General features: G+C 40.1%; 1 protein-coding gene and 1 pseudogene across 2 annotated transcripts; one reads left to right on the top strand and one right to left on the bottom strand.

Moving 5' to 3' along the window:
- Window positions 1-1,804: 1,804 nt before the first annotated feature.
- LOC125303493 lies at window positions 1,805-5,203 on the bottom strand (annotated as a pseudogene).
- A 3,096-nt stretch (window positions 5,204-8,299) lies between these two features.
- stra6l (STRA6-like) lies at window positions 8,300-27,717 on the top strand. Of its 2 annotated transcripts, none has more exons than XM_048264318.1 (18): window positions 8,300-8,458; window positions 8,826-8,889; window positions 21,808-21,908; window positions 22,184-22,314; window positions 22,408-22,528; window positions 22,739-22,784; window positions 23,020-23,148; window positions 23,239-23,309; window positions 24,799-24,922; window positions 25,110-25,266; window positions 25,497-25,572; window positions 25,738-25,819; window positions 25,979-26,027; window positions 26,210-26,327; window positions 26,511-26,630; window positions 26,774-26,937; window positions 27,017-27,163; window positions 27,281-27,717. In XM_048264318.1, coding segments are annotated over exons 1-18 (1,932 nt in total). In that variant the 5' UTR covers window positions 8,300-8,456; the 3' UTR covers window positions 27,511-27,717. The 2 variants fall into 2 exon arrangements, with proteins under 2 accessions (XP_048120275.1, XP_048120284.1); XM_048264327.1 differs by having other exon boundaries at window positions 24,811-24,922.
- Window positions 27,718-27,727: the final 10 nt, after the last annotated feature.

The following is a 27,727-nucleotide window of genomic DNA, read 5'->3' on the forward strand; positions in this document are numbered from 1 at the left end:
TGGTTTAACCCTCCCACTGACCCATTGAGCGCTGCCTCACCAGAGGCACATATTAGCATGGTTTAACCCTTGTAAGGTCAAATGAGCGCTGCCTCACCAGAGGCACATATCAGCATGGTTTAACCCTTGTAAGGTCAAATGAGCGCTGCCTCACCAGAGGCACATATCAGCATGGTTTAACCCTTGTAAGGTCAAATGAGCGCTGCCTCACCAGAGGCACATATCAGCATGGTTTAACCCTTGTAAGGTCAAATGAGCACTGCCTCACCAGAGGCACATATCAGCATGGTTTAACCCTTGTAAGGCATATTTTGTTTTTACTCAGCCAATGTTCCCGAGTCTGGGACCTCCACATTATTAGGCTCAATACAGCCATAACAATCTACTGTATATAAAAATACTTAACAGATGTTTACTTTAGCTCATTAGACATCATTTATGGTTCATATTTGCCGTTTACCCCTGTGAGATTACATTTAGGATCATCAATTTCATTTCTTTGTGAGAAAACAGGTGAAAGAGCTTGAAATGTAAAAATTTTGTAACTTTGTGTGGGAATAGCAGGTACAGAAAGACAACATTCCCGCACACAGACACCTACACTCAGACACGCACACATACAGACGCACAGACTTATCTGGGTACCCAGAAGCTTGCATGCAACACAGACACACACAGATATGCACAGAGACACACACAGCAGACCCAGTTAGGAGGAGGACACAGTTAAGGTACATAGCAACTATTACACTCAGGTCCAATAGACTCGAACAACACATATAATATAGTTTTTTTTTTTTAAGTTCTTCACAGAAAATGAATTAAGGCCAATGAGTTTGAGTTAGAAGAAATAATAAATAGCCTATTGTGTCTTTTATCAAACATTGAAAATGGGTCCCACTGACCTGAACCACCTTACAAGGGTTAAATCAATAATTGAATGGTTGTAGGTATTCTAACTGTAAGAATGTTGAGGTATGATTTCAATAATTCACAAAATATAAATATTTGTCAATATTGGTGAAGGGAGAGAGGTGTCAAGTGTTCGGATCCAGCCTTGCAACTTCGCTCTTTGCTCACAAATTGTTCCGTGGCAATTGTGCAATAGGCTAGCCTATTTTGAATGAAATTGTGTATGGTAATATTACCCACTTTTTTTGCTTGCTGTTTTTTTTTTTTTTTTTTAAATCTGTATCTACGCCTACTGTATCCAGGGGGAAGGGTGCAAGCAATGAGTAACAGTTTAGTTGAATGACAGTTTAGTTGTGTAAAATACAAAATGCACCAAAATGTGCCCAGAAGATGACTTCAACACCTTGTTTTGCCTTGTGGGCAAACTAGAGTGGGTCCAATCTCTCTCCCAACAATTCAACGTCCAAGGTTAGTATGGCAGTTTGTAAAATGAGTTGAGACAAACAAGTAAATTAAATATTTTAATATACATTTAGACAGGTGCTGAGATGCTGTAGGCCTACTTGGTTGGTAGGCTACCAGAGAATAGTGAAATCGAATTTGATCCACATGGTAGGCTATCTGTGCAGAGACCTGACATTAGGTAGGCTTCTCATGTTTTCTAATATTTTTGTAATAGACTACGTGCATCACAGTTTCCATTTACTTGGTTTCCAACTTTATTGTTTTCATCACAGCTTTAGAGCTTCTGTTGTAGCCTAATGTAAACACATCATAAACAAAAGTCTGTGATGCAGACTGTGAATTTCACATATCCCAGAATTCATAATTAAGTTGTACATTTGTCACAAACTGAAGTAGTAGCTGTCTAGTTGCAAGATGCATCCTCAGCTATCCCCAGCAATGAAAATAACGGTCCAACGACTGCTTAAAGAGAAAATGTGGGGTTTGTGGAGTTTTTGTAGTTCTGTACTTTTTACATCATGGTGTCCCAATATCCACAGTGATTTTAGTGAACAGCTGATCCTTTTCAATTCTCACTACTTGGTACTTCAAAGAATTGATGCCATCAGTTTCCATTGTTTGTCTTGTATGTGCTATATTATTAAACCTGTAACAAAATAGGTGCAAGTTATCAGGTGATCTAAATTGAGTAGTCTAATAGCACATTTGCTGTATGAGGAAAAAAATGGTGATTAGGCATTTACCTTTTGGGATTCGGTTGATTGTGCAAATCTCTTTTGTGACGGATCATTCGGCATCTCCCTATTTTTCCATTAGGTCTGGAGAGTGACATTCCCTTGATTCTCACCCTACAGTAATAGGTCTCAACAGTTTACATGTGTGTATTTTATGGAGATAATTTTCCACAGAGCACAAAAAGGTCCTTTTTATATGAAACAATGCAAATAATTTTGTAAAATGACTTAATTGTGTCCTTGCTCACCTGTGGTATATGTCGTCATCAAAGTTCTGATTATAGGGTAGCCTTTGGAGAAAAAAAAATGAAGTACATGACATGAACAAACCTATATGAAACATGTTCTGAAGAGTATGATGCAGGGACTGAAGAGTATGATGCAGGGACTGAAGCCATTGACACTTTACTAGAGCCACACACAGAGATGCACAGAGATGCACAGAAACATACAGACACACAGAGACGCACAGAGATGCACAGAGACTTACAGACACACACAGAGACACAGAGATGCACAGAGACATACAGACACACACAGAGATGCACAGAGACATACAGACACACACAGAGATGCACAGAGACATACAGACACACACAGAGATGCACAGAGACATACAGACACACACAGAGATGCACAGAGACATACAGACACACACAGAGATGCACAGAGACACAGAGATGCACAGAGACACAGAGATGCAGAGACACACAGACACACACAGAGATGCACAGACACACACAGCAAACCCAGTTAGGAGGAGGACACAGTTAAGGTACATAGCAACTACAATTATTACTCAGGTCCAATAGACTCGAACAACACATGTAATAGTTATATGTAGGGAGTGTATGGTGTGCAGTCACTCAAAATAAGTTATTTTTTCAAGTTCTTCACGGACAATGAGCCAAGGCCAATGAGTTTGAGTTAGAAGAAATACTAAATAGCCTGTTTTTTCTTTTAGCTAACATTGAAAATGGGTCCCACAGACCCGATCCACCTTACAAGGGTTAAATCAATAAATCAAGAAACACTCTTTACATATCTGTTTTCTGATTTTCAAACAGCTTGATGATGTCTATAAGAGCTTTGTAAATATTTTCTCTGTTATTAACAAAATGTTGATATGGAGATGGCCATGTCCCATGTCAGTGTGACCCAGCATAAGTGTTTCCATGTGGATAGCAGTAATGAATGGGGTTTATGTGAGTCAGAGGATGGGCCCAGCATGCCATCTGCCTGTCTTTAGGCTGTCTGTTTCTGCCTAAAACATGCAGTGTTCTGCATGCAATCGTCCTTGACTGTGAGGATTCATAGGTCACACAGTCAAGTATATTGGTTGAATTACATTCTTCAACCTGCAGTGCTGGATGTGAAACCCCTAAAACCCATTGGTTGGGTCAGGACTGATAATCTGTGAAGTCCACCTAATGAGCTTCAAGGCCAATGCAATACAGCAAGTCTCTGTTGTGGCTCCATGTTGTAAAAGCTCATCTAACAATCCTAAATAGGGTATCTGTACTGTAAGGTGGGTGTAGGAAGTGCATTTCTTCCCCCCATCATTTCAAGTGAATTGATCTTATAATGTAATATTTCTTTTCACCTACCTAAAACCAAATTTGTCTATGGCGACAGCGAGATGCCTGGGCTGGCTATAGCACTTGTAGATGTTTCGGTCATCCATGGGGACAATGTCCACATCACTAAAGATGAAGCATTCATAGTCATACTCCTTCAGAGTTTCAGCAAACCCCACATCCAACAGCTTGGCTCTGTTAAACATGGTTTCTCCATCCTGCAGACAGACGTTGCATCAGGTTATACTCTGAACAGTGTGTAAGACAATAGTTTCAGAGCGTCACTTTATCCTCTGTCCTTCAATCATTCTATCCTTAAATGATTAGAAAAACTCTTAAGAATTCATACAGCACTGCATCAAACAAATCTCCAGTGCTCCTTGTTGGTGCCCCCCACCCAATCCCAATCCTCCCCCACCTTTTTTATGCAGCCCTTGCCACTTAATCTACTAAACCCTCTTCTACTGCACTTTTTTACCCCCATTAATGCACAAATAGGCTGACACCAGACATAATTTCACTGCATTTCTTACTTCCAGTAACTATATGCATGTGACAATAAACTTCCTTGTATCCTTGTATCCTTGTAAATCTGGCATTATCTGTGTTCTCTGATGTTATCCATTATTTGCACTTTAACAATTTTCCCCAACGACAAAAGGGAAAGTAAAAGGGAAGGGAAAGTAAAAAATACTACATTCCTTTTCTAAAATATATATCTGAAGCCAATTAGAGGTTTAGAGCTTTAGAGAAGCTTTAGAGAAGTTTTTTTGCTTCAAAATGACCAATTTTGTCACACCAATACAAGCTTTGTGAATTGTGACATTGCATTTTTGAAGGTTTCACCTGATTGATGACATAGACACCATAGTCCAGCTGCTGCCTCTGAAGAATGGGGTGGAGGTAGTGGAGCCAGAACTTCAAGTGTTCTTCTCTGTGTCTGAAGGGGATGATTATGGCCACTTTCTGTGGCCACTTTCTCCTCTCGTACCATTTCCAGAGTCACTGGGTTACTGAAATTCACTTGCAAAGGGCCCACTGACAGAGACAGAAAGTTCAAAATAAAATGACCCGTTCAAGGTCGTTCCTGTCTTGGTATTGTGCTCATATCTGTTCTTGCCATTTTATTCCAATCATTAAAAGTGCAATATCAGCACACATACAGTTCCCCTAACATACAATAAAAAAGGTGAATAGCCTTCATTGTCATGTAGTCTTTTTCTATTACAATCACTGTCAATATCAATGTAATATCATACTGGGCCTACAAGATGGCATATTAACATCTACTTTTAAGCATAAATGTCATTTCTATAATCAAAGGTAAAGTACATCTTGAGGAATAACATCCTAAATAGCCTGACACACAGCACAACAAATGTGGCTCAGGAATGAGTTCATTTAAACGTGGCACGTAATTGTAGGAAACTCACCCAAAAGAGCTGTTTCAAGACACGTCGGCACTTCATCGTTTCTAGATTCAGGGCTTTCAGACGCGTTCACTATCAGTGTCATTTTAGACATTAAAGCCATAGCTTCTCCTCTTGCTCTTGACCACAGTGGGCTTGGTAAAAAAGTTGCAATGTCCTCAGATTGTAAGATGTACATGTAATATATCAAAGTGACGATGAAACGAATAGTGCAAAGTAAAACCACAATCATAAAGGGTTTACTGAAACCGGTAAAAATACTTGACTTCATTTCTAAAAGAATTACAAATAAGTCTCACTATAACTGGCTATTTCTCCACATGCAAAAAATCATCTTAGAAAAAGTAGCCTAGTTGTCTCACTCGTCCTAGCACGTCCTCTTGTTAATCTTATGGTGACAGTTTCCTCTGATACTTTTCCACTTCTATGAAGCTAGAGCCACAGGCATACCGTGTAGTCTACTGAATATTTCTGTTGTTGCTGAACTTTTTCAAGGATTTGTCAAGTTGGGTCAGGTTGTGTTGATACGATTCTGAATGTCTGCACTCCCTCTAAAGAGCCCTTCCTATGTCAGATCTGTCTATACACTGACCTCTGTTTTCATTGTGTTGAGATAAGATTCAATTTGACTGAAATGAGATCATCTAGTTTTGAGACCACCTTGAATCTCAGACAGATTCTATGCCTCTGTAGATACTGGAAGCCATTAAGGTGCAGACGGTGCAGTATGGAATATCTTCGCCATGACGATCCAATAATGACACAATTCTGAAGGAACAGGATTTCCCAATGTTCCTGTGCACCCTCTCTATCCCTCTCTAAATCTTTGTGTTTATGGGTGGTTGACGTGGCATGGCCTTTTTGTGGTCCTGAGTGTCAAACATAAGTAATGAAATGTCTAATTTGCAAATAAATGACGTTATATTGTTCAGAAAAGGCTGCTTTATATTAATATATAGATTAATATGCCATTCATGCCAGTCATATTCCTAAACCAGGAAAAGCTCATATGGTGTGACTGTCCCAAGCCCATTTCATAAAGTTTGATTAGGAATAAAACCAATATTAATTAATATATTTCACCTTATTTATTAATACCACATATGTCTACTTGTAAGTCTGCTGTTTAAAAAGTCTAGGCATAATATTTTGAACCAGCCCTGAACAAAAAGATATTGTCCCAAAAATCAAGATCATATGGTGTGACCCTAAATAGGCCGATGTTAAGCGTGTTTTTATGCTGGCAACAAAACCAGAACGGTTCGCGAACGTTATTCTTTATTCTAAATGCCATGGCGATACAGAGAAAGAAGTCAGGAATTTAAGGTAAAGGAATTTACCTTAGACTAGGCTATATCAGAGCCCGTCTACGGACATTCTCTGGCTATATACTGAAATAGGTTAATGATGTAAAGTCAAGTGCGCTTCTATGGGACTGGTGTGTGCACGCACAGTTTTTATTGATGAGTCGGAGTGGGAAGTGCTGCGCATAGTTGAGGTGGAATGTGGCTGCCCAGGGCATTATAAAACTTCTCACTCTTAGACCTAGGCCTACTCATACACGGCGGTGAAATGGCGTATTTAGCTGTCTATATTCGAATCATATGCTGGGGGAGAAATCGTCGGACATCCATGATTATTTTGTTATTCAGCACCCCTGGTCAAAAATATGTTCCCGCGCGCCTGGAAGTATGATTTGAATGTAGACTGTTGTCAAATTTGGCAAATACAAAACGGGAGAAACAATATGGTTCATGCTCTCTCATGCTGTTTCATTCGTGCCGAAAAGGAGGGAGAATTAAACATTAAGCACGTTCCACTTTTGCATAAATAATTCCTAAACGGTTTTGGTCAGGGCTGATAATGCAACTGTATTTGACAAAGGACCGATATAGGCTATTTTCTAGTGACAAAATATGAGCTTTCAGTGTGATACGATCTCTTTGTAAATTACTTAATTAAAACATGTTTCATCTGTTCTGGCTATCCCTGCTATTTGGATCTTACTGTATCTCACTCAATGAACAACATCTCAACACTAAATGAATGATGATCTGTAATTGTCATCAGATAGCCTAGTCATATAGGTAGACATTCAGTGTGTTTGAAATAATTAATTCGATAATATTTTCCATCTTTGCAGAGGAAAAGTTTTGTGTAAAGGGAATTAAAGGCCTGTCTCATATAGATGCCTGTCTCTAATACTAGCCGGTGCAGTTTGGCGATTTGGGAAAATAAAAGCCAGGGCTATTATTTGGAGTTTTACGGTATAAGTAATTGCAACAATTTAATCTGATTATAATGCAGGGTGTGTTTTTAAATATCTGAATACATTGTTGAATTTGTCTTTTAACAAGTTAAAACGTTTTTCCAAAACTTTTTGGGGGCCTAAAACTTCAACCATACATTTACAGGGCCTCCAACAAGAAATTTAACACCCAGGCAACTTACTGTGACCTCCCCTACCTGTGCAATGAAACATTCTCCAACAGTGTCATCTAGTGTTGAGTAGCCTAACTCCAGATGTATTATGGAGAACATATGAAAAAAAAAAAAAACTGGACATCAGTATTTATCAAACTTTATCAAACTAACAGTGTGTAAAACTATTTTAAACACAATGACACATTGTCATGGATACCATCTGGTAAGTAATATTATGAGAGACTATACACTGTATGCACCGTTTATGTGTGTTTATGTGTGGAGAACAATGTGATATCACTTACAAAGTGGTAAGTATTTTTTTTTATTTAATTGACTTATTATTATATATAGAACAAAGTATGTATATACGGTATAGTACATACTTTGTTATATTATTGTTATAATAATTATTATTATCAGTTATCCTACTTGATACAAAAGTATGTTTTTGTAGAACACTTTCTGTACACAAATGGAATTGAACTGACTGATGTGAGGTCCTTGTGATGGCTGTAGACATGGCTGTTACCAGGATCAATACATTCTAAAGGATAAAGGGGAGTGTTATCATTGTTTGCTTTGACATCACACTGGAACCCATGGAGTCAATAGCACTCTGTTTGCTAACTTTCCACTTCCACTCTCACTTCTCATTGTGTGTGTGTGTGACAGTGTGTATAATTTGGGCAGATCAAAGGTTGATCACGTGGGTTTAGAAGCATAACTGTGCTATTCAGTAACGAAGTTATTCAGGAAGAGAGAAGTGGAAGTCCTTTGTCTCTGAGTGACACAAGTATATCACCACGATACAAACATGTGTAAGAGATGAGGTATATCTGAGTGCACTTGAGATACATATCTACTATTCCCAGCTGTGCAACCTGTCTGTCTATGTCATTAAGACAGGGAGAATGTAAGTATAGGTTTTTATGTTTAAATCCAGCATGAACTGTTATTTGCTACAATATGTGATTGACAAGATTTATATGAGTCTATAGGACCATTATAATACAAAGGATAGGGACTTTGAGCCTGTATTATTCTATTAAAAAGCAATACTTAAAAACATGTACTCATAAATTCAGTGATACCAAAACAAAGAATTATGCCTACTTTTGCTTATCAGCATGAATTTAAACCATTGATTTGAACGTCAATATTTTGTCAGCTGACAAGGTAACTAGCACTAAACAGAATTTCCCGCACATACTGTATGTGTTTGTTTTATTGATGAAATGATGAATGAGCTCAAATGTAATGCAATGCTTTCTCTTGGATAGGAATCAGACTTGTGAGAATGGGATTTCTTTTGACTTGTTTCTGCACTGCTCCCTGGTCCCTTCAGTAAGTAGCTTGTCCATTTCACTGGAAAAGTAAGAGGAGAACATGTATGGGCTTATATTAAGACTTTTGTATTTTTATACAAGTATAAGTATAAGGACTCATCTAAACCCTGGTCCCTGCCTTGCTAATTTATTTGTTGTATGTCCGGATATGGCATCGGATACCCCTGAAATCTGAATGGACATCACAAATTTATACCACTCCAAATGTAATTATTATTTCTGCCAGTTTACTTATGATTGACATTGGAGAGAACCTACGCTGAAAACATAATTTTGATGTTTGTTTGCTTACATCAGGTTTCCTAATTGGTCACTGTTTGGACTTGAATGCTTGAATTCAAAAGAAATTGTTAACAATGCTTAAAGATTATACAATGTGCAGGTAGCTTGTGTGCTGTTTATGACTAATTTATACTGCAAGGATAGCCGTCTAACTTGGAGCTGTAATCATGCCTGAAAAGTTAGGCCCGACTCGGCCCAAGCCCGACAGAAATCAGCCCGAGCCCAAGACTGACTGCTTTTTAAAAACCCAAACCCGTTTCACCTCCATTTCACCTCCTCAGCATCCATTTTCACATCTTTCTTTCAGCACATTCTGCTGTTAAAGAATGTGTTTGTGTTGTATGCATGCTGCTGCTGAGACCTTGAATTTCCCCTGGGGATCAATACAGTATCTATCTATCTATCTATCTCGCAGCTAATCGAAACGCATCACCTGACCGCTCATTTTGGCTATACCGCGCAAGGCCGGAGCCCAGCCCGAGCTCATGTGAAATGATAGAAATTTAAGCCCAAACCCGACCAAACCCGTCGTGTCCCATCGGTAAAAATCTTCAGCTCTAGAACTAGATGTTTATTAGCACATTTAGCACATTGGCTGGTAGTGGGCACTATCTCAGCAAGGTCCAGAGGAATAGATGGAAGATCCCATCTTGAGACTTGTGGAATACAGGCAGTGACTCAAGCAGGTTCTGGAAATCGCCAAGAGGGTCTGGCTGCAGACAACATAGGGTGCAGATAATTTCTCTATTTGTCCATTCTCCCTCCCTCCATGCCTTCCTTCCTCCTGTCCTAACCCTAATGTTGTGAAGGAAACGAGGACGGAACGCTTGGGAGGATGGAGGAATGAAAAAGAGGCAGACTCACGCATCACTTTTGAGAGACGTCAATCACTGATGGTGCATCACCTCTACAGCTAGAATAAACAGACCATTTTACACAGAAATTGCAGAGAATGCAAGCTTATACTAAAGCCTGAAATATAATTTGAACATGGATTGACCCTGATAAAGAGTTAAAAGTTTTTGAGACATGAATTCATACTTACTAAAATAGCCTACAACACGTGAACAAAACAGACATCAACTTTCCTTTAAAGGGGAACTATGCAGGGTTTTTTTTAGCTTCATTTACCTTAACTTTAAAGCTTTGGAGTCATCGGACTGGTTATATGACTTTTTCTGAGGTGAATGGTGACCGTCTCGCTTCACCCTGGCGGTGACCGTGATTTGTTTAAGTAAGAGTTGTTCCTGGACCAACATTCTAATGACGGTCCTGGACTTTTTAACCAATCACAGCCTTGTGATGTCATCAATGTGAGCCTTCTGCTTCTCCCATTGCCATTTTGAAATTTCCCTCCAGAAACAACCAGTGGATCACCAACTTGTATCTCAATACAGGTAGGTCCTTGCATATTTGTGTGTAAAATAGTTGTAAAATAAAGTAATTCTGAGTGGAATCTGAATATATGCACCTTTTTTTTTTTTTTTTTTCGTTTTAGCTGACTTGGTTCCATGTTTGTCTAATGTCAGCTGCCAGGCTAGGGACCATACATTTACTGTAATACATTAGCTTCCTAATAGGTAATTCAATGGCTATGCATTTTAACTTATTTCGAAGGGATACAGTAGTTAAAGTAGCTTTGAAGCTCATTTAGCAATCTTGGTGCCGCTGTTATTATGTTATGTTATTATGTTAGAGGCTAGGCTAGGGAACATAAATGTATGCTACCAAATTAGCTTGCTAATAGGTAGGTGCAGCATGCAACTATGTGAAGTGCCAAGCCGGTGTTATGTTAGTTCACTTGCTAAGGAGCACACTTTTGGACTACTAATGTAGCTTGGTAAAGCAGTAGCTTTTGTTTGTACATGGTCCTGGAGCGACGTTGCCATGTTGGCCTTGTTCCAGGACTGACTTTAGAATGTTGGTCCAGGACCGTCTTTACAATGTTGGTCCAGGACCCACATTGTCATGTTTGTCCAGGACCGTCATTACAATGTTGGTCCAAGACCGGCTTTACAATGTTGGTCCAGGACCCACATTGTCATGTTTGTCCAGGACCGTCTTTTTGTCATGTTTGTCCAGGACCGTCTTTACAATGTTGGTCCAGGACCCACATTGTCATGTTTGTCCAGGACTGTCATTACAATGTTGGTCCAGGACCGTCTTTCCAATGTTGGTCCAGGACCCACATTGTCATGTTTGTCCAGGACCGTATTTACAATGTTTGTCCAGGACCGACATTGTCATGTTTGTCTAGGACTGTCATTACAATGTTGGTCCTGGACCGACTTTACAATGTTGTCTTTACGATGTTGGTCCAGCACCACGATTACAATGTTAATCCTGGACCAACATTGTAAAGACGGTCCTGGACCAAAATGATGATGTCACTCCTGGAAGATGTACAACAAACAAAAGTGACTGCTTTAGCCTATTACCAAGAAGAGACCCAATAGTTGATATAGCTTTGAAGCTCATTTAGCAATTTTGTTGCCATGGTAATTCGTGCTAATGTTAGCTGCTAGGCTAAGTAAAATACAAAAAAATAGCTTGCTAATAGGCAATACAGATCTGTCAGTTGTCGTTAACCTGATTTTTTTCCTTCCTACATTTCTGAGAAACTTGCCATGTTTAAACCTTTATACAATAAGCTGCAAAATATTTTTTCTGCTTCGTTTATTCCAGGTCCATCATAGGGAAGTTTGTCCAGGTACATCACAGGGAAGTTGGTTCAGGAACATCACAGGGAAGCTGGTCCAGGTCCATCACAGTGAAGCTGGTTCAGGTCCATCATAAGGAAGCTGGTCCAGGTCAATCACAGGGAAGTTGGTCCAGGTCCATCATAAGGAAGTTGACCCAGGTCCATCACAGTGAAGCTGGTCCAGGTCCATCGCAGGGATGTTGGTCCAGGCTCATCATAAGAAAGTTAGTCCAGGTCCATCACAGGGAAGCTGGCCCAGGTCCATAATAAGAAATAGCACTCTGCAGTCTGCACACACTCTGCTCTGGTCTGGACCCAAATGAATGGTCAATAGCCTTGTGCAATGGCAGCAACATCTGCTACACAAGCGATACATCACTGTGTCAATTCAATTTTCTCCTCATTAATCTGTTTATCCTATATTTTAAGGGGGTGGGACATGGAACAGCAGTTTAAGAAAGATGAGATTAGTAGGGGATTGACTTTTGCCATGTTAAGCTATGGAGACTGACGGAGTGTGGGTCGGTAAGAGTACTTATTTGGAAAAATATATTGAATTATATTTTAAGTGTCAAAAATATATGTTTTTGTCATATTTGTCAATATATATTTTGTCAATATATATGTTTTGTATATATTTTATTTTCTATTATATTTTTAATTATCTACAAGAGGCCAGACAACATCAGAGACTATGAAAACAGACTGCCCACCTGCACCAACACCGCAATATTTCCCGATGGAAATTATCCATGTGGGCACTGTGCACAGGACAATTTTACACACATGTCACTGCTTCAATCATCTTATAACAGGAAAAGAACTATGGGTTAAGGAAAAATCTCATGCAGCACTACTAATTAGGTATATTTGATCAAATGTCCCTGTGGGAAAGCATATGTGAGGATGCTGTTCATTGACTTTAGTTCAGCATTCAACACGATAGTACCTCTCACCTTGGTCACAAAGATGAAGGCCTTAGGACTGAACACCACCCTGTGTCACTGGATATTTGACTTCCTCACCAACCGTTCACAAGTGGTTAGAGTGGGGGGTCTGACATCTGACTCATTAACCATCAGCACTGGTGCTCCCCCAAGGCTGTGTTTTGAGTCCACTGCTGTACAACATCTACACACATGACTGCAAAGCCAACAGTAGTCATACCTCCATCATCAAGTTTGCAGATGACACAGTGATCTTGGGCCTGATTAGTAACAACAATGAACAGTTCTACTTGGATCAGGTTGATGAGGTGGCACAGTGGTGTCAATCTAACAGCTTGACACTGAATATCAATAAAACCAAGGAAATGGTAGTGGATTACAGAAGGCAGCAGCAGAACTACAGTTACACCCCACTAATGATCAGCGGGCAACCTGTAGAGAGAGTCACAAGTTTTAAATACCTTGGTGTCCACATTACTGAAGACTTAGCATGGACTGTTAACACTCAATATGTTCTGAAGAAGTCCAGACAACGACTCTACTTCCTTCGTCAGCTAAGGAAATTCAAAGTTTCTACTGCCCCCCCCCCATACACAGCACATTGTCTTCAGGATCTTCTCCAACACACATCCTCTACATACTTACAGCACACTGCCCCCACCTACCCACACACACACACCACACACATACACACACAGTCACTGCTCCACTCCCCATTACACACACATCTTCACTGTCATCACTCACATACATTACATACAGTACTCTGCTTGCAATGCATTACATATAGTACTCTGCTTGCAATTAAGTAAGTCCCTGACCCCCCTAACACACACACACTTACATCATCACTGTCATCACTTCACATACATACAGCACACTGCTTGCTACAGTAAGCCTCCTCTACATACTTGCTGCACACTGCCCCCCCCCCCCCACATACACAGCACATTGTCTTCCAGGATCTTCTCCAACACACATCCTCTTTACATATTTACAGCACACTGCCCCCACCTACCCACCTAATTTACACACTACACACACACACACACACACAGTCACTGCTCCACTCCCCTCCCGCCCACACACACATCTTCACTGTCATCACTCACATACATTACATACAGTACTCTGCTTGCAATTACATACAGTACTCTGCTGCCCTTGCCACTTAATCTACTAAACCCCTCTTCTACTGCACTTTTTACCCCCATTAATGCACAAATAGGCTGACACCAGACATAATTTCACTGCATTTCTTACTTCCAGTAACTATATGCATGTGACAATAAACTTCCTTGTATCCTTGTATCCTTGTATGTAGGAAAAACACGCAGGGCTCTGAAGACAAGAATGTGAACACAGAAGCAACATCAGAAACAATCATGATTAGAGTCCCCTGGCTGTTCATTTAAACAAATTTGGACACCCACTCTGAACTCTGAGGTTCATAGGGATAGAACAAGTCAAAAACCACTGAAGAGGAGGGGACATAGACAGTCACAGGGGCGGAGCTTGAGGGAGTGCGGGGGGACCCGCAGGGTAAGGTGGGACGGGCCTCTCCCAAGGCACAAGGCCGGAGGAGCTAAGATCATGCAAACGGTTTCTTTTCAATCATTTTCATCAGAGTGGGACGTATTAGGCTTATAGGTTGCCCCAGTCACGAGTTATAGGTTGCCCCAGGACGAGTTATGACTCACGGTTGCTGAAAAGTTTAGAAATTTACTTTGATGATTTAGTAGGTGTAAAATATTGAATAAAATGTTCTGCTGTATGACTGGCTTTATTTTAACTCTCATATTGAACTTTACGACGTGCAAATTTACAAAATTGGATCAAAGATATTGTCTCCTACAGGCGTCAATGAGAGAACACTTAGCCTACACTTACATGATTTTGGTTTCGATTTTCTAATTGGAGTAAGTCTTTGAGACAACACGTCATGATACATTTGATAATGTTTGATCGTTGTTTTGGTATGAAGCATCTTTTACGTATCCTAATCAATGCGCTCTAGAAAGTGAAAGTAGCCTAACCTAGGCCAATGCGCTGTGTCTGAGCACGTCCACAATTGGTTCCTCAAATGGAGAACACATCAATCCCATGGTATTTTTTGCCCTAAAATGCATGAAACATGCAAGTTCAAAATCCCGCCGGTAGCCACGTTACATCTCCGTTTCATATTTGCCTAGGCTACTAGCCTACAATAAATGAATTGAACGAACTCAACTGACAACAGGTATATCTACTGATTCGGTCATTGAGACTACAGAATACAGTAGCCTACAACAAACTTTCTGTCTTTCTGAAGTTTATTTTTGTATTCTGGGGTACAGTAGCCTAATTGCCTAATGTCTTGACAATAGTTTTTCTTACCGGCTTGCTGTTTAAACTGACTGCACCGCTCTGAACTTTCCTGCCAGGTTTATGACGTAAACCGATAGCCTACATCTCGGCTCTGGCATTTGCCTAAACTCATCGTGTGGGAAATCAGATTATCTGTCAATATTGGGCTTTGAAAGTAAGGGATATTTGCTCAGTAATAGTAGGCCTAGGCTACAGTTTGTAACATTTATAGAGAAACCGAGGGGAAGTTAAATTAGAAATCGTTGGAAATTGAAAACACATACAAAAAAAAATTCGGGCTTTTAAAGAGATTCGGGGCTTGAGCCCCGGCCACCCCCTCAAGCCCGCCAAATGCAACCACCCAGCAGTAACTTCTACATTCAGTGAGATTTGCACCACCTAATTTTATTTTTTTTGACTCTTCCCGTCACCATTGCAACCTCTGAGCGCTCATTCTCCAAGTTAAAGACCATTAAAAACCACTTGAGAAGCACAGTGGGACAGGAGAGACTGAATGGACTTGCCATGTTGTCCATAGAGAATGAGAGAGCAAAGAAAATGGACATACACAGAGCATCATGGGCGAGTTCATGGAGCGCAAGGCTCGCCGTATGCCCTTCAAATAGTGCTGCGATTATTGTTGTTTTATTATTAGGGTCATGTAGCCTAATGTTTTGTTGTTATCTTGGTTACACTTCATGTACGCCTCGATGGACTTCAAAATTACATAGTTGCTCTCCGTGGCGCTGACGCTTGTGAGACCCGCTGTTGCGGGCATGTGTAGCCTATGTTGTAAAATTATGTTATGATGAGTTTAATAAAGGGCCCGGTCATGTGCCCCGCCCCCGGCCCGGGTCTGACTTGTTCCGCCACTGGACAGTCAGCTTTTAAAAAGAGAGGCTTTTTAGATCTACCACCAGGAAACTTTGGCCCCAAGAGGGCTTAATAAAGATTTTGTAATCAGACCTTTTCTGTAATATGAATTTGTAATATGGACTGTGAACAGAAAGTCTAACGAATGATTAAACTCTATCTTTTTCAAAATCTGTATACACTAGAGATCTGTTTTGGTCTACTAATTCTACTAATGTTTCTAATAATGTTCTTATGCATTTGTTTGGCATTAGTCACGCCACAAGCTTGCCTGCCATATCTGTAAGGGTTAATGAGTTACTGAGCTGGCTCCCCCCTATACTGTTGGCCAGGTGATTTAGACCATGTGCAATGCCTGTGTTTGAAGTGAATCTGAGGAAGAACAATCAAGGTCATAACGTCTTGCCAAACTATGAGAAAATAAAATCAAGAAAAGAAAATACCAAGGAGTGTGTGGACTTTTTCCTAAACACTTTTGCTTGTTTTTTGCCCTGTATCTGGATTGTGCACAAAGTCTCTTTTACAAGTTGTTAGAGAATGGAGCCATACACTTTTCTAAGAATCTCTGAATTTACCACCTACCTTGAGGTGTCACCAAGCCATATATAATTATTTTACAATCTCAGAGAATCATGTTTATTGGTTGCAAAAGAGTTTCGGTAGATTGTGGAATGACAGTGGCAACATAGAATAGCATTCACAATTTATTGGAACATTGTAACATAATGTGTCATAAAAGAACAGTTAACATCGCTATAGAGTCAGGGACATCAGTATAACTTTACCCAATATAGCCTTTAACTTTTTCTTTCTGGGTAATCTTTGAACTGTTGTACAGTTGAGTCACATTTCCTATTTGGAAACAGTGGCTGACCTTGCATACATTATTTGGGGACTTGCTGACTGCAGATTTAGAAACCGATATACTGTGGTTTGTTTATGAGGCACTTTGAAGCTTGCCAAGCAATGTCCATCAAGGGGGAAGTGAGTGGACAGTGTGAGCCACATGGCAGTCCCATGTTTGAGGCGGGCTACACGCTTGACAATGACGGCAAAGAGTTGTTATCAAACATTCACTAAGACTTATTACCCAGCACCAATATATCTAATAAAACCTTTTGGAAGTACCATTAATGATATGTTATAAAATATTATAAATTATACAACAATTGGGTTCTATGGAACTATTTATTTGTTTCTGATTGGCCGAGAGACGTTCCATGAGTTGGAATATCCCTGGACATTTCAACTCAGACTTTGCACAGCTAATAATAAATCACTCCGCGATACAATGCGAAGATTTGACACAATGTTCTCATCCCAGCTCTCCACTATTTCAAGCAAGGGGTTACTCCTTAGCAAACCATAACGAAACAGTGCTTCACCACATCTGTGGAAGAGTTAAAGTTTTTGAGACATGAATTCATACTTACTAAAATAGCCTACAACACGTGAACAAAACAGACATCAACTTTCCTTTAAAGGGGAACTATGCAGGGTTTTTTTTAGCTTCATTTACCTTAACTTTAAAGCTTTGGAGTCATCGGACTGGTTATATGACTTTTTCTGAGGTGAATGGTGACCGTCTCGCTTCACCATACAGGCCAGGCAACGGCTAGAACAAGGTAACGATGGAGTTTCTCAGACATTCGTCATGGCAGAGCCAGCAAAAAGAAGCAGAAAGCAAGTAAACTGCTGTCACTCCCCAATGTGAGTCGCTACCCGATGTGAGTCACGCATGCTCAGATTGATAGGTTTTACGGCATAACACCAAGGGATCCGACTGAAATCCATAAAATAATTCACTTTTCTGTTTCAAAAACGTTTTAGCTTTGTAAGATTGTTTGATTGCTAACGTTAGCAAACGCCATTCAAGTGACAGCCTTTGTTGTGCTTGATTGCTTAGGCTACTTACTTGCCAGCAGTGAACAAACTTCGTTATGTAGGTCAATTTTTATTGATATTACAGAAGTCTCTCGCTAGGAGGCTACTTCAGCCTCTAATCTAGAACTGACATTAGAGATCATGCCGTGAAAATGTAATGCCTTACGCTAAATAATACATTACTGTTGTGTAGGCTAATGTCATTATTCTGTGGCTAACAGCACTGGTAGTCGCAAAGTAGCAAAGTGACGCATGCGCGACTCACATCCGGTAGCGACTCACATCGGGGAGTGACACCGCTGTACTGTAGGAGGAGCAGGGAAAGAGGAAACGGCAAACTGACCGAGTAAGGAGGGTTGTAATATATACTCTGAAGCTGTAGGGGGGGCTTTTTAGGCTAAAACATTTTATGTCACTTACTGCAAACAGCTAGCCTGGATACCAGACTCTCTGACTTTGCAAAGAGTCTGGCCTAGATCCATTGGCAAACGTTTATTTCCTGGTTGGTGGACGCTTGTCTGAAGTTTGAAATCATTGGAGTTCGTTGCCCAGCATCTCTTAGAACATCCTTTAAAATTTGCATGGTAGTTCATGATAACTCGAGCATATAAAAGTCTTTTCTTGGTCCATCTCATTTATTTTCTAAAACAAATCATTACGAACTTATTTGAAACTGAAAGTTGACAGACATGGGAGGAAACTTTTCAAATTGGCAGCTGTTTTTTTTTCCGACTGAAACCGCTTCCGTGTAGGATGCTCTTTAGTTTCCTCATGCATCGGCCTGTCCACCTCTCTCCTCGTTCTCACCTCCTCTGGTTTCAATTAGACAAATGAGACTTCCTGGATGACGTCAAGCTTTGAACAATTTCCGGGTCATGAGCTGGAGGACCGAGGAGAGAAGCCACATGGTAATAGAGTTTGGGATGCACCCATGGAGAGTGCCGCTCCACTCTAAAATAGACCTCTGAAGTTCGCCTACAAAAAAGAACCAAAACGGCCATCTTTGCCCATATAAAGAGATCCGGTTGTTAATTGAAGCTAACTACCTATGGCAAGTTGCATTGCAAGTTTAGCCTAGAAATCTAGACGCACCCTAGCGGCAGCAAATTACATTTGCTTCCAGGGCTAGTCTAGCAACTCTCCGTTGGCTTGTGAGCTCGAAAAATTAAACTTCTATCAGGCCAATCAAATCGTGTGTAGAGTCGTTAGGCGGGCTTAACATAATGATTGATGGCAGAGTTGCAACGGTTTGGCTTGAATTCCCTTCTACTTGAAAACAAATAAGATGGATGTTGCTGTTGGCGAACAGTGTGACACGAGTTAAGCTTTTATTAAGTTGGCAAAAGTTTGAACTAGCCAACTAGCTCCGCTGGTGGGAAACGCATGGAACTCATAGCGCTGTCCTATTGCGTGCAGAGGGGATTTGAAAGACAACCGATTATCCCGCCCCTCGGACTGGGCACTGCGAACGGTGAGTGCCCAGACCCTACATTTTAATGTGGGTCTGGCTCGTCAGGCTATTGCAAGTTAGCTCTGGGGTAGCAATAATCTAAGTGTGCCGCCTTCACGTACCGGAGATCACAGTATCCACTCGAAGGCAGAGGACAAAAGTGTGTTCAGGAAAACGTCTGCATTTCAGACTTTTTCATCCCCGCGATGCGATAATTCAAGATCCCCATGTTATTTTCCTATAGGAAAAATCGCCAGATACCAGATGTCAAAGATGGCTGCTTTTTTGTAGGCGAACTTCAGAGGTCTATAGAAACACGTAGCCTCCACTCCAAAAACCTGCCCCCTACTCAGCCCAGCAAGATTGTACGCACCCACTGATTTGATGCTAATGGACCAGGAAGCAAGGAAGTAGGCCTACTATATAGGCCTACTTCGGTTTGTCTGTAGAGAACCTCAACACACTACCACAGAAGTGTAATTATATTTTGAGTATTGTCAGTGGTATAAAATAGCGTTTGTTTTTTTGACAAGCTAGCTGTCCTCTTAGCTTTCACTATAAGCCCATTCAGTAATAATGCAAAAAACGATCTTGCTTAAAACTCCACCAATTCACATTATTTTGCTCTCAATCAAAAGTTTGAACTTGTTAACTACCGTACATAGACTCTATCTTGTTTTTACTCTGGAGTTGCGCTTTAAAGTTAAACGCTTGGAGTCTTGGAGTTTTTTGTACTTTAAAATAATGTTTCCAAAATCGTTTCAGTGGTTCATCAACTCGTAACAGGGTGAACTTCTGCATTCGCTTCGCAGCCCTCTATCGGCTATAACCGCACTATGTAAGTTTGCCAGATCGGGTAGCGGATCTGTAGTTCGATGTAATGAGACATAAGAAACTACAAATTTGACTTGCATCTGATGTCGCAATACATCGTACTTTCATAAAATCATGCAACATATTCTACCTTGTCTGTGGACATCGTTATTTCCAAAGCCGATGCTGGATAAACAAATAGTGCGTGCGACAGAGGAAAAGTTCTTTGGTGTTGCTTTAATGTCCAGCGGGTCAGATAGTGCCTCTATTTTCCCACCCCCCAGATCCAGACCTGGATCTGAAGACCCATCAGGCTTAACGACTAGAACCACAGGCGCAGATCGAGACAGATGGCTCAATCACCCCATCTCTTAGCATCTTATCTAGGTGTTTATGATCTTTTATGATGTCTTTCTCCATAGATCTTTCAGCCATGGTCCTGCATGTAAAGTTGCATGTGGGTCCAAGGCTGTATGCTGGAGGAAAGGATGGAAAGTCACTCCATTAGATGTATTTACGCCATAGTTCTGATCACCCATGTTGATTTAAGTGGATATTTTGGCAAGAAAATCTAGACCCATAAGAGGGACAGCCAGGTTAATATCCCGCATAACATAAGTTCCTAAGGACCACAGAACCATTCCAGTCATACACCAGCACAACCTTTCCAAGAGCATCATAGGACTTTCCATCTGTAAGTAAAAACGTTTGTGCATCGCAAGTGAAAAGCTAATTTCTTCCATGTCCCTCATCAATAAGAACAGTCTGTGTCCACCACAGCATCCCCTTGTAAGCCCCATACTCCAACAGGCACAACTAACGGGGAAAGTGGAGTGATTTGTCATGTTGTGGATTCGGAAGTATTTTCTGACGAAGGACGGTTTTTTACTCTTATCCCAGCATTCTTTCTTGGAGGCCCAGCTTTTTCTACCATAAACCATTCATCAACAATTGATGACAATTCATCACTATTCTTAATATAGTGAACATAGTTAACAGATATAAGAATGAATGAAACCAGTTAATGTTGTTCTACGATTGTTTTAATGATCCTATAGTATTCTATGATCTATTCTATCAAACATGATCACACCTATGTAACTGGTCCCCAATATTTGCAACAATCAAATTCACAAAAAGGGCTCACTTCCCTCCCTGGAAGGTCTATACAGCTCCTGCTGCCTAAAAAAAACCCATGGCATCCTCAAGGACTCATCCCACCCTAGTCACTGTCTGTTTGAACTACTGCCCTCAGGCAGACGTTACAGAATAATAAAATCACAGACAAACAGACCAAAAAACAGTTTTTTACCCCAGAGCCATCACTTTAAATGCTGCTTTACATATAAGAATGCCAGCAGAATGTGGAATGTATTGTGAGTGTGTGAGTGGTTGCATGTTTCTTTTAGACTTTTTAGTTTGATATTTACTATTATTTATTTATTTTGGAGGACTGTTTATTGGACTCTTTTTTGCTCAGAAAAACATTTCAAATTCTGTTGTACAATGGCAATAAAGATTCGATGCTATTCTATTCAAGTTAATACACAGTAACTGTGGAGAAAAGTGTCAAGTGTGTTCAACGAGAAACAACGAGCTTACTTTTCTGCATCTTTTCAGTTTTTCATCGTGGTCATTCTTTCCTTCGTTGAGAGGAGGGGAAAACAACAAGCAGTGGATGAGCGATTTCCTGTACTTAAAGGTCACTTTGGCATTGTTGTGTGAGTTGAATCTGATCTGTCCTTTTCACTGATGTGACACTAATGGATTTTATTTCCCCCATTTCTCACATATATAAATCCAATAGTCAGATTATCAGTGTTCAGCTTCATAACAGATAAAAGGAAACTTTATGATGATGTCTGGGATGTAAGATGTCTGGGATGTATGTCATTGGATGGAAGACAAGTGATAAATCTCAGTCTGTACATGTGTGAAACATGAATCTGTATGTGCAATGCACTCATTGTGTACGTGTGTGTTTCAATCATGTCAGCCCCCTAGACTTCATAGGCTGCCTCAGTAACCGCTGGTCGTATGGATTTGCATTTGGTGCTGTGTCGTCCAGTGTGCTACTGCTATTTTCTGAGAAATATCTGCCATTTTATGTACCACCCTGGGCTCAAGGTAGGTTTTGTCTCTAATTAAAATAATTCAATAACAAACTTTGATTGATCACCCTGAAAAGTAAAGTTCCATAATGTAAATGTTGTCTCTCAGCAATAGTGTATCTGGTGGGGGCTATGGAAGTGGGTGTGGCCTATTACCCCTTCTTCATCTGCCTGTCCACCCCACATAGGATGTATGGAGGGGTTCTGGGCCTCCTCTACACTCTCACATGGTCAGTGTCACCCTGCCTTCTGTGCAGCATGTTGACTCAAAGGGAGCTATAATGTAACATGGTGCTTAATTGAACTGTTTATAACTTTATAACTTGGCATGTTTTGTTGACCAGTAGGCCTATACAGGTGTCCAATCTTATTTTGCACACGTTTTCAGTTCTGGTTCTATTTCTGTTAATTCTTTTTTGATATCACCTTTGGTTTCTCAGGGTAATTGTGACTGTGTCGGACATTGCCTTTTGTCCAGGTGGAAAGGTACTGTACTGAGGTTTTATAGCATGCTCTTGTAGTTTCGGGAACTTTAAAGGAACACAGCAACCTTTTGGGAAATTGTCTTATGTACCCAGTTTGTCACCATAGCCTAGCCTAGCTTAGCATAATTCACTTATATGCTTGTTAGGCTACCTGGAAGGCTAACTCTTGGGATGGCCGTTAAGCTCAGTTCCTTTAAATACCTGTACTAATAGCTGGTGTTGTGCTTCCTACACAGGTGCTTGGGCCTTGGCAGAAGCTGATCTTACAATGGCCTACCGTGCTGTGTTTGCTTTTCCTGCTGGGGCGCTATGTGTACATCATAGTGAAGTCTGTTCGCATCCATCTGAAACTACTGGCGGAGGAGGTATGGGACAAATAGTGTATTGATTGCTTGTAGGTGTGTGTGTGTGTGTGTGTGCGTTAGTACTTACATCATGTATCTTTGTCTCCACAGGAGGAGCAACAGCTAATGCAAAGTCACCAGGCCAGATATGTGAAAAATTTACTCCAGAGGCCCTCTGAAAGGTGCAGTCGATAGTAAAATGTGGTCTCGAAAAATGTAATATGGGCTTGAAATGACTGAAATGTTGCTCTCAAAGTGTATATTGCTACATTTCTCTTACAAGGAAGTATATTAACATTATTATTAATGCTCTAGCCTATTAATGATGGGAAAGACCTTGATATACTCAAGTTCTTATAGCTTAACAATATCATGACTTACTCGAGTTTCCAATGTTGTTTCTGGGTGTTGTCCTCAAACCGTACCATATCCTTATTATATCTGATCCATTATATTGCTAGTGATGTGCAGATTGACAGGATAAGGGAAATTACATTTAAAAATGGGAACCTTGGCACCTGAGTCATGCAGAACATAAGCTAGATTATGATTAAAACAATGCTCAACACATTAGAGAGTTTATTATGACCTATCCCCTAGCAATAGGCAGTCATATAGGAGTTGTCAAAGTTTTTTTTTTTCCCGTCAACTTTCTGAATTTTTTGATAAATGATTACTGGGACACCGAAACACCGGACCCCACTAGACTTTTACGGAAAATAGGCGTTTGGTCCCACTCCCCCTGCACTGGGCCCCCGAAAGCCGAAAAACACAGTTTTCGCTAAATAACTACCGGAACCGTTGCACCCAAGATGACAGAATTGTCTCAGTATGTTGGAACATGCCAACTTTTGGGGACTTTAGCTTATTCACCATACTGTCACAGTCATAGTCAAGTCTATTTATATAGCACAATTTAAAACAACCTGTGGTTGACCAAAGTGCTCAAAAATAGATAATAGAAGACAAAATGAATAAAGACACAAAAAAGCACAACAGGAAAATAAAACTAAAATAATGTACAGCATATAGCAGATATAATTACATTCCACAATTAATTTAAAAGCCATTAATAGCATATGTTCTTTTAACTTGGCTTTAAAAGCACCAATAGTTGGTGTAGATCTAATGTGAAAAGGCAGGTTGTTCCACAACTTGGGCCCAGCTACTGAAAAAGCACGGTCACCTTTATTTTTTAGATGACTCTGAGGTACTGAGAGCAGTAGTTTATCTGTACACCGTATAGTTAGAAAAGTCGATACAGTGGCCGGCTTCAAAAGCCTACACCTCCCAATAGTGACAAAATAACTCTAACATGTTCCTATTTACATGCAGTGATTTGTATAGTTACAATATGTACAAATAACGTCAAATGAAATTGACAAGGACATTGACATGATGTACTTTCTACTTAGATAAAACAATCCCACTCTCCAATTGAGCTCATGATGCATTATATATATTATTAGGAGAGAGTGTCAGATAACCTCTCAGAGCCAGATATGTGTTTCAAGCTAAACAATAAAGAACCAGGCAAGTCTTTTATGTCTCTGAAGTTGTTCTAGTCAGTTGGATCATAAAAAAACGAGGGCCTGACAGCAGTTTACGGTGGAGACAAATTACTTAATGCCATTGCTTATGATCATTTACAGTATGATTGCTAAATTATAGGTTCTCTGACAGTTTATCAAGCAAAAGCTGGTTCAAGAGGAAAATATATGACTGGGATCCTTACTTCAAGTTTCCCAACCGAATGATTGGAACCTCCATCATATCTCTCATTGGACTGTATGTAGTGAGTATTCACCACCACACAATCAAGTGATATCACTCATTGGTTTCTATTAATTTAGTAGTTCACAGAAAACTAAGCTAAAAACCAATTATTTGTTTTCAGAACATCTTGTGAAATGCAGAAAACACAGGTTCATGAGGTTCATATGCCAAAGCTGCATGTATTTACTCCCATTTTTCTGTTTTAGGTCACTCTGGCTGACTACAGCCTCAGTGATTACGCCTTTGACTATCTTGATGCACTGAAAGACTCAGTGGCAGAACTGGCAGCATCTTGCAATGCCACAGACAACTTGGTTGTTGCCTTAGTGCCACAAATTGAGAAGTTCAACAATGCAGCTCGAAGTAAGAATACCCTTTGATAAACCAAGATGTACTGTAATTCAAATTAAGCAGCAGTACAGACTTTTGCAAACTAGCAAACTGACAACTGGCATGCAGAAACATAAACATTTAATAGCATGCAATATCTTTAAACAATACCGTTGACATTGCCAGGCAGTGAAAGCTTTTTGTGGGATGGTCCCCAATATTCATATCTCATATACTTTTTTATGTTTTCCTTGCTTTTGCAGAATCTTGGCTTGCCACAACCATCTTTGCCAGTTTGACATCTGTGTCCTACACTTTTCATGTGTTAGCATGTTACAGGTGCACTGTGCTTTTGATGACTTTTTTATGATTTAACATGATATGAGTGATCATTATTTTACATGTATTCAACTTCATCTAACTAAATCTAGTAAAAAAAAAAAAAAAAAAACACATAGCTTAACCAAACGTGACTTTAGAAATAGTCGCAGTGTTATATTACAGGAAACATCTGCGAAGGCTTTGGGCTGGACAGAAAGGGTTTCTGCCTGAGAGGTTTCACAACCCAAGTCCTGCAGTGAGTGTGGTGAGTGCTGCTGCCCCCCACAGGCTCACAGCGTGAACTGAATCTGTTCAGCTCAGGGGGTTAGCCATGTTTGAGCTTGAATGGATTTGATATATTTTAAAAGATTTTGTACTTTAATGTGTTAAGCACATTACATTTATCATATTGTATTGTTTGAAGGCTGCTATAACAAGATACTCTGGGTGGCAAATAGCTTTCACCTTGTGGGGTAAGAAATCTTTACATCTCAGACAGTGAACATTGAAATAACTATCCTATTCTATTATTTTGTGTAAGTTTTATGACAATTCCTGTATGTGTTTGCATCCAACCAAACCATGGAAAATGCAACATCTGGTTGAAGACCACGGACTGACTCGCCACTGAGACTTTTCTGTGTTATCACGGCAGGGTATTTTATTGTGCATTTTGTACAGTTCCTCTTTGTCCTACTGTTGGCTTATGGAGTGGTTATACCAATTCAGGAAGGCCGATTTGTGGAGTGGCTGACTAATTTTGCAATTGTCCTGTGAGTAGAAGACTGCCATATCAGTAAATTTAGTATACCGCCCTGAACTGATTAATAACCGTTGTATGTCCATAGAAACTTGCTCCTTGTTCATATAACCACATGCTGCTGAATTCAAGTTTCTTTTTAAATTCAAGTTATTTTGACTTTACACATGACATGTTTTCTTGTTTCACCTTTCAGCTTGACCATCGGCATTGTAATAGCTCTGGTTATATTGCAGATTGTTATAGTTCAGATATTTTTCCTTCAGGAAAAAATAGATCCAAAGGACAAAGAGAAGCCCTTAGCACTCAATAATAGGTAAAGTCATTCATTTATAGTGCAGGCCTAGTGTATTTTAAATATTTACCAAATTTTGTACAATTTAAATATATATTAAATATGTATCAATTCTACAAGGCTGATATTCACACACACAATGATAATTCTCTGTCTTCCTACAGAAAGGCTTTCCATAACTTCAGTTACTTCTTCTTTTTTTACAATGTCATCATGGGTCTGAGTAACTGTATCCTGAGACTACTGACGAGCTTTGTCACTGGAACATGGCTTGTGTCACGCATCGACCGTACTGTCATGCAAAGAGGTTATGAGTCCATGGATCCAGGTGTGTTGCATTTCATTGTCACAATCAGACATTTTACTTATCTAATAAGTGTGTCAAACTGTAACTATTCTTTTTTTAGGGTACAGCACATGGATTGGTATGATTTTTGCAGACCATTACCATACTAATCCTGTAATGGTCTGCTTTTGCCATCTACTGCTTAGCAGAACAAGGGAAAAACAAAGAAGCATGTCTACATACTCCCAGTTCCAAAACACAGCACCTGGTAGGCTACAATGTCAATAAAATGTATGTGAGAACCATGACCATGCATGTTCATGTCTCAACTCTTCAGCTTCTCATTTTGTTCTACCTTTCTTTTCCAATCTCGGCTGTCCTGCAGACTCAGGAACAGGGAGCAGGGTAAGAGGTCGCTGGCTACTCATCTACACCCTACTGAGGAATCCAGCACTAATTTTACTGCGGAAGAACAGGTCTATGTCTCTCCAGGAGCACCACAAAGCCATTTCTGCTGCAGTGGCGGTGATGGCCTCACAAACTGAACTATTGCCAGAGTCCGTAACACAGCATACACAGGAACCTGATCAGAGCTCTTTGACTCCAAGTCTTTGAATAACCAATTGTAACGTTATTGCAGATTTATGATAGATTCCCTCACTTTAGAGTCAATGATCAACTGTGCTCAGCGAAAAGCAGAGATGTAGGCCTAGTCTAGTTTACAAATACTGAAATAAAAGTGTATGTGAATCTATCAGTAGGCCTATGTTTTAAAACTAAAGACAAAATAAAAGACAAAATAAAACAATAATAAAAACATCAGTGATGTGGC

Source organism: Alosa alosa, chromosome 1 (assembly GCF_017589495.1).
Source record: "Alosa alosa isolate M-15738 ecotype Scorff River chromosome 1, AALO_Geno_1.1, whole genome shotgun sequence".
Classification (NCBI taxonomy): Eukaryota; Metazoa; Chordata; class Actinopteri; order Clupeiformes; family Clupeidae; genus Alosa; species Alosa alosa.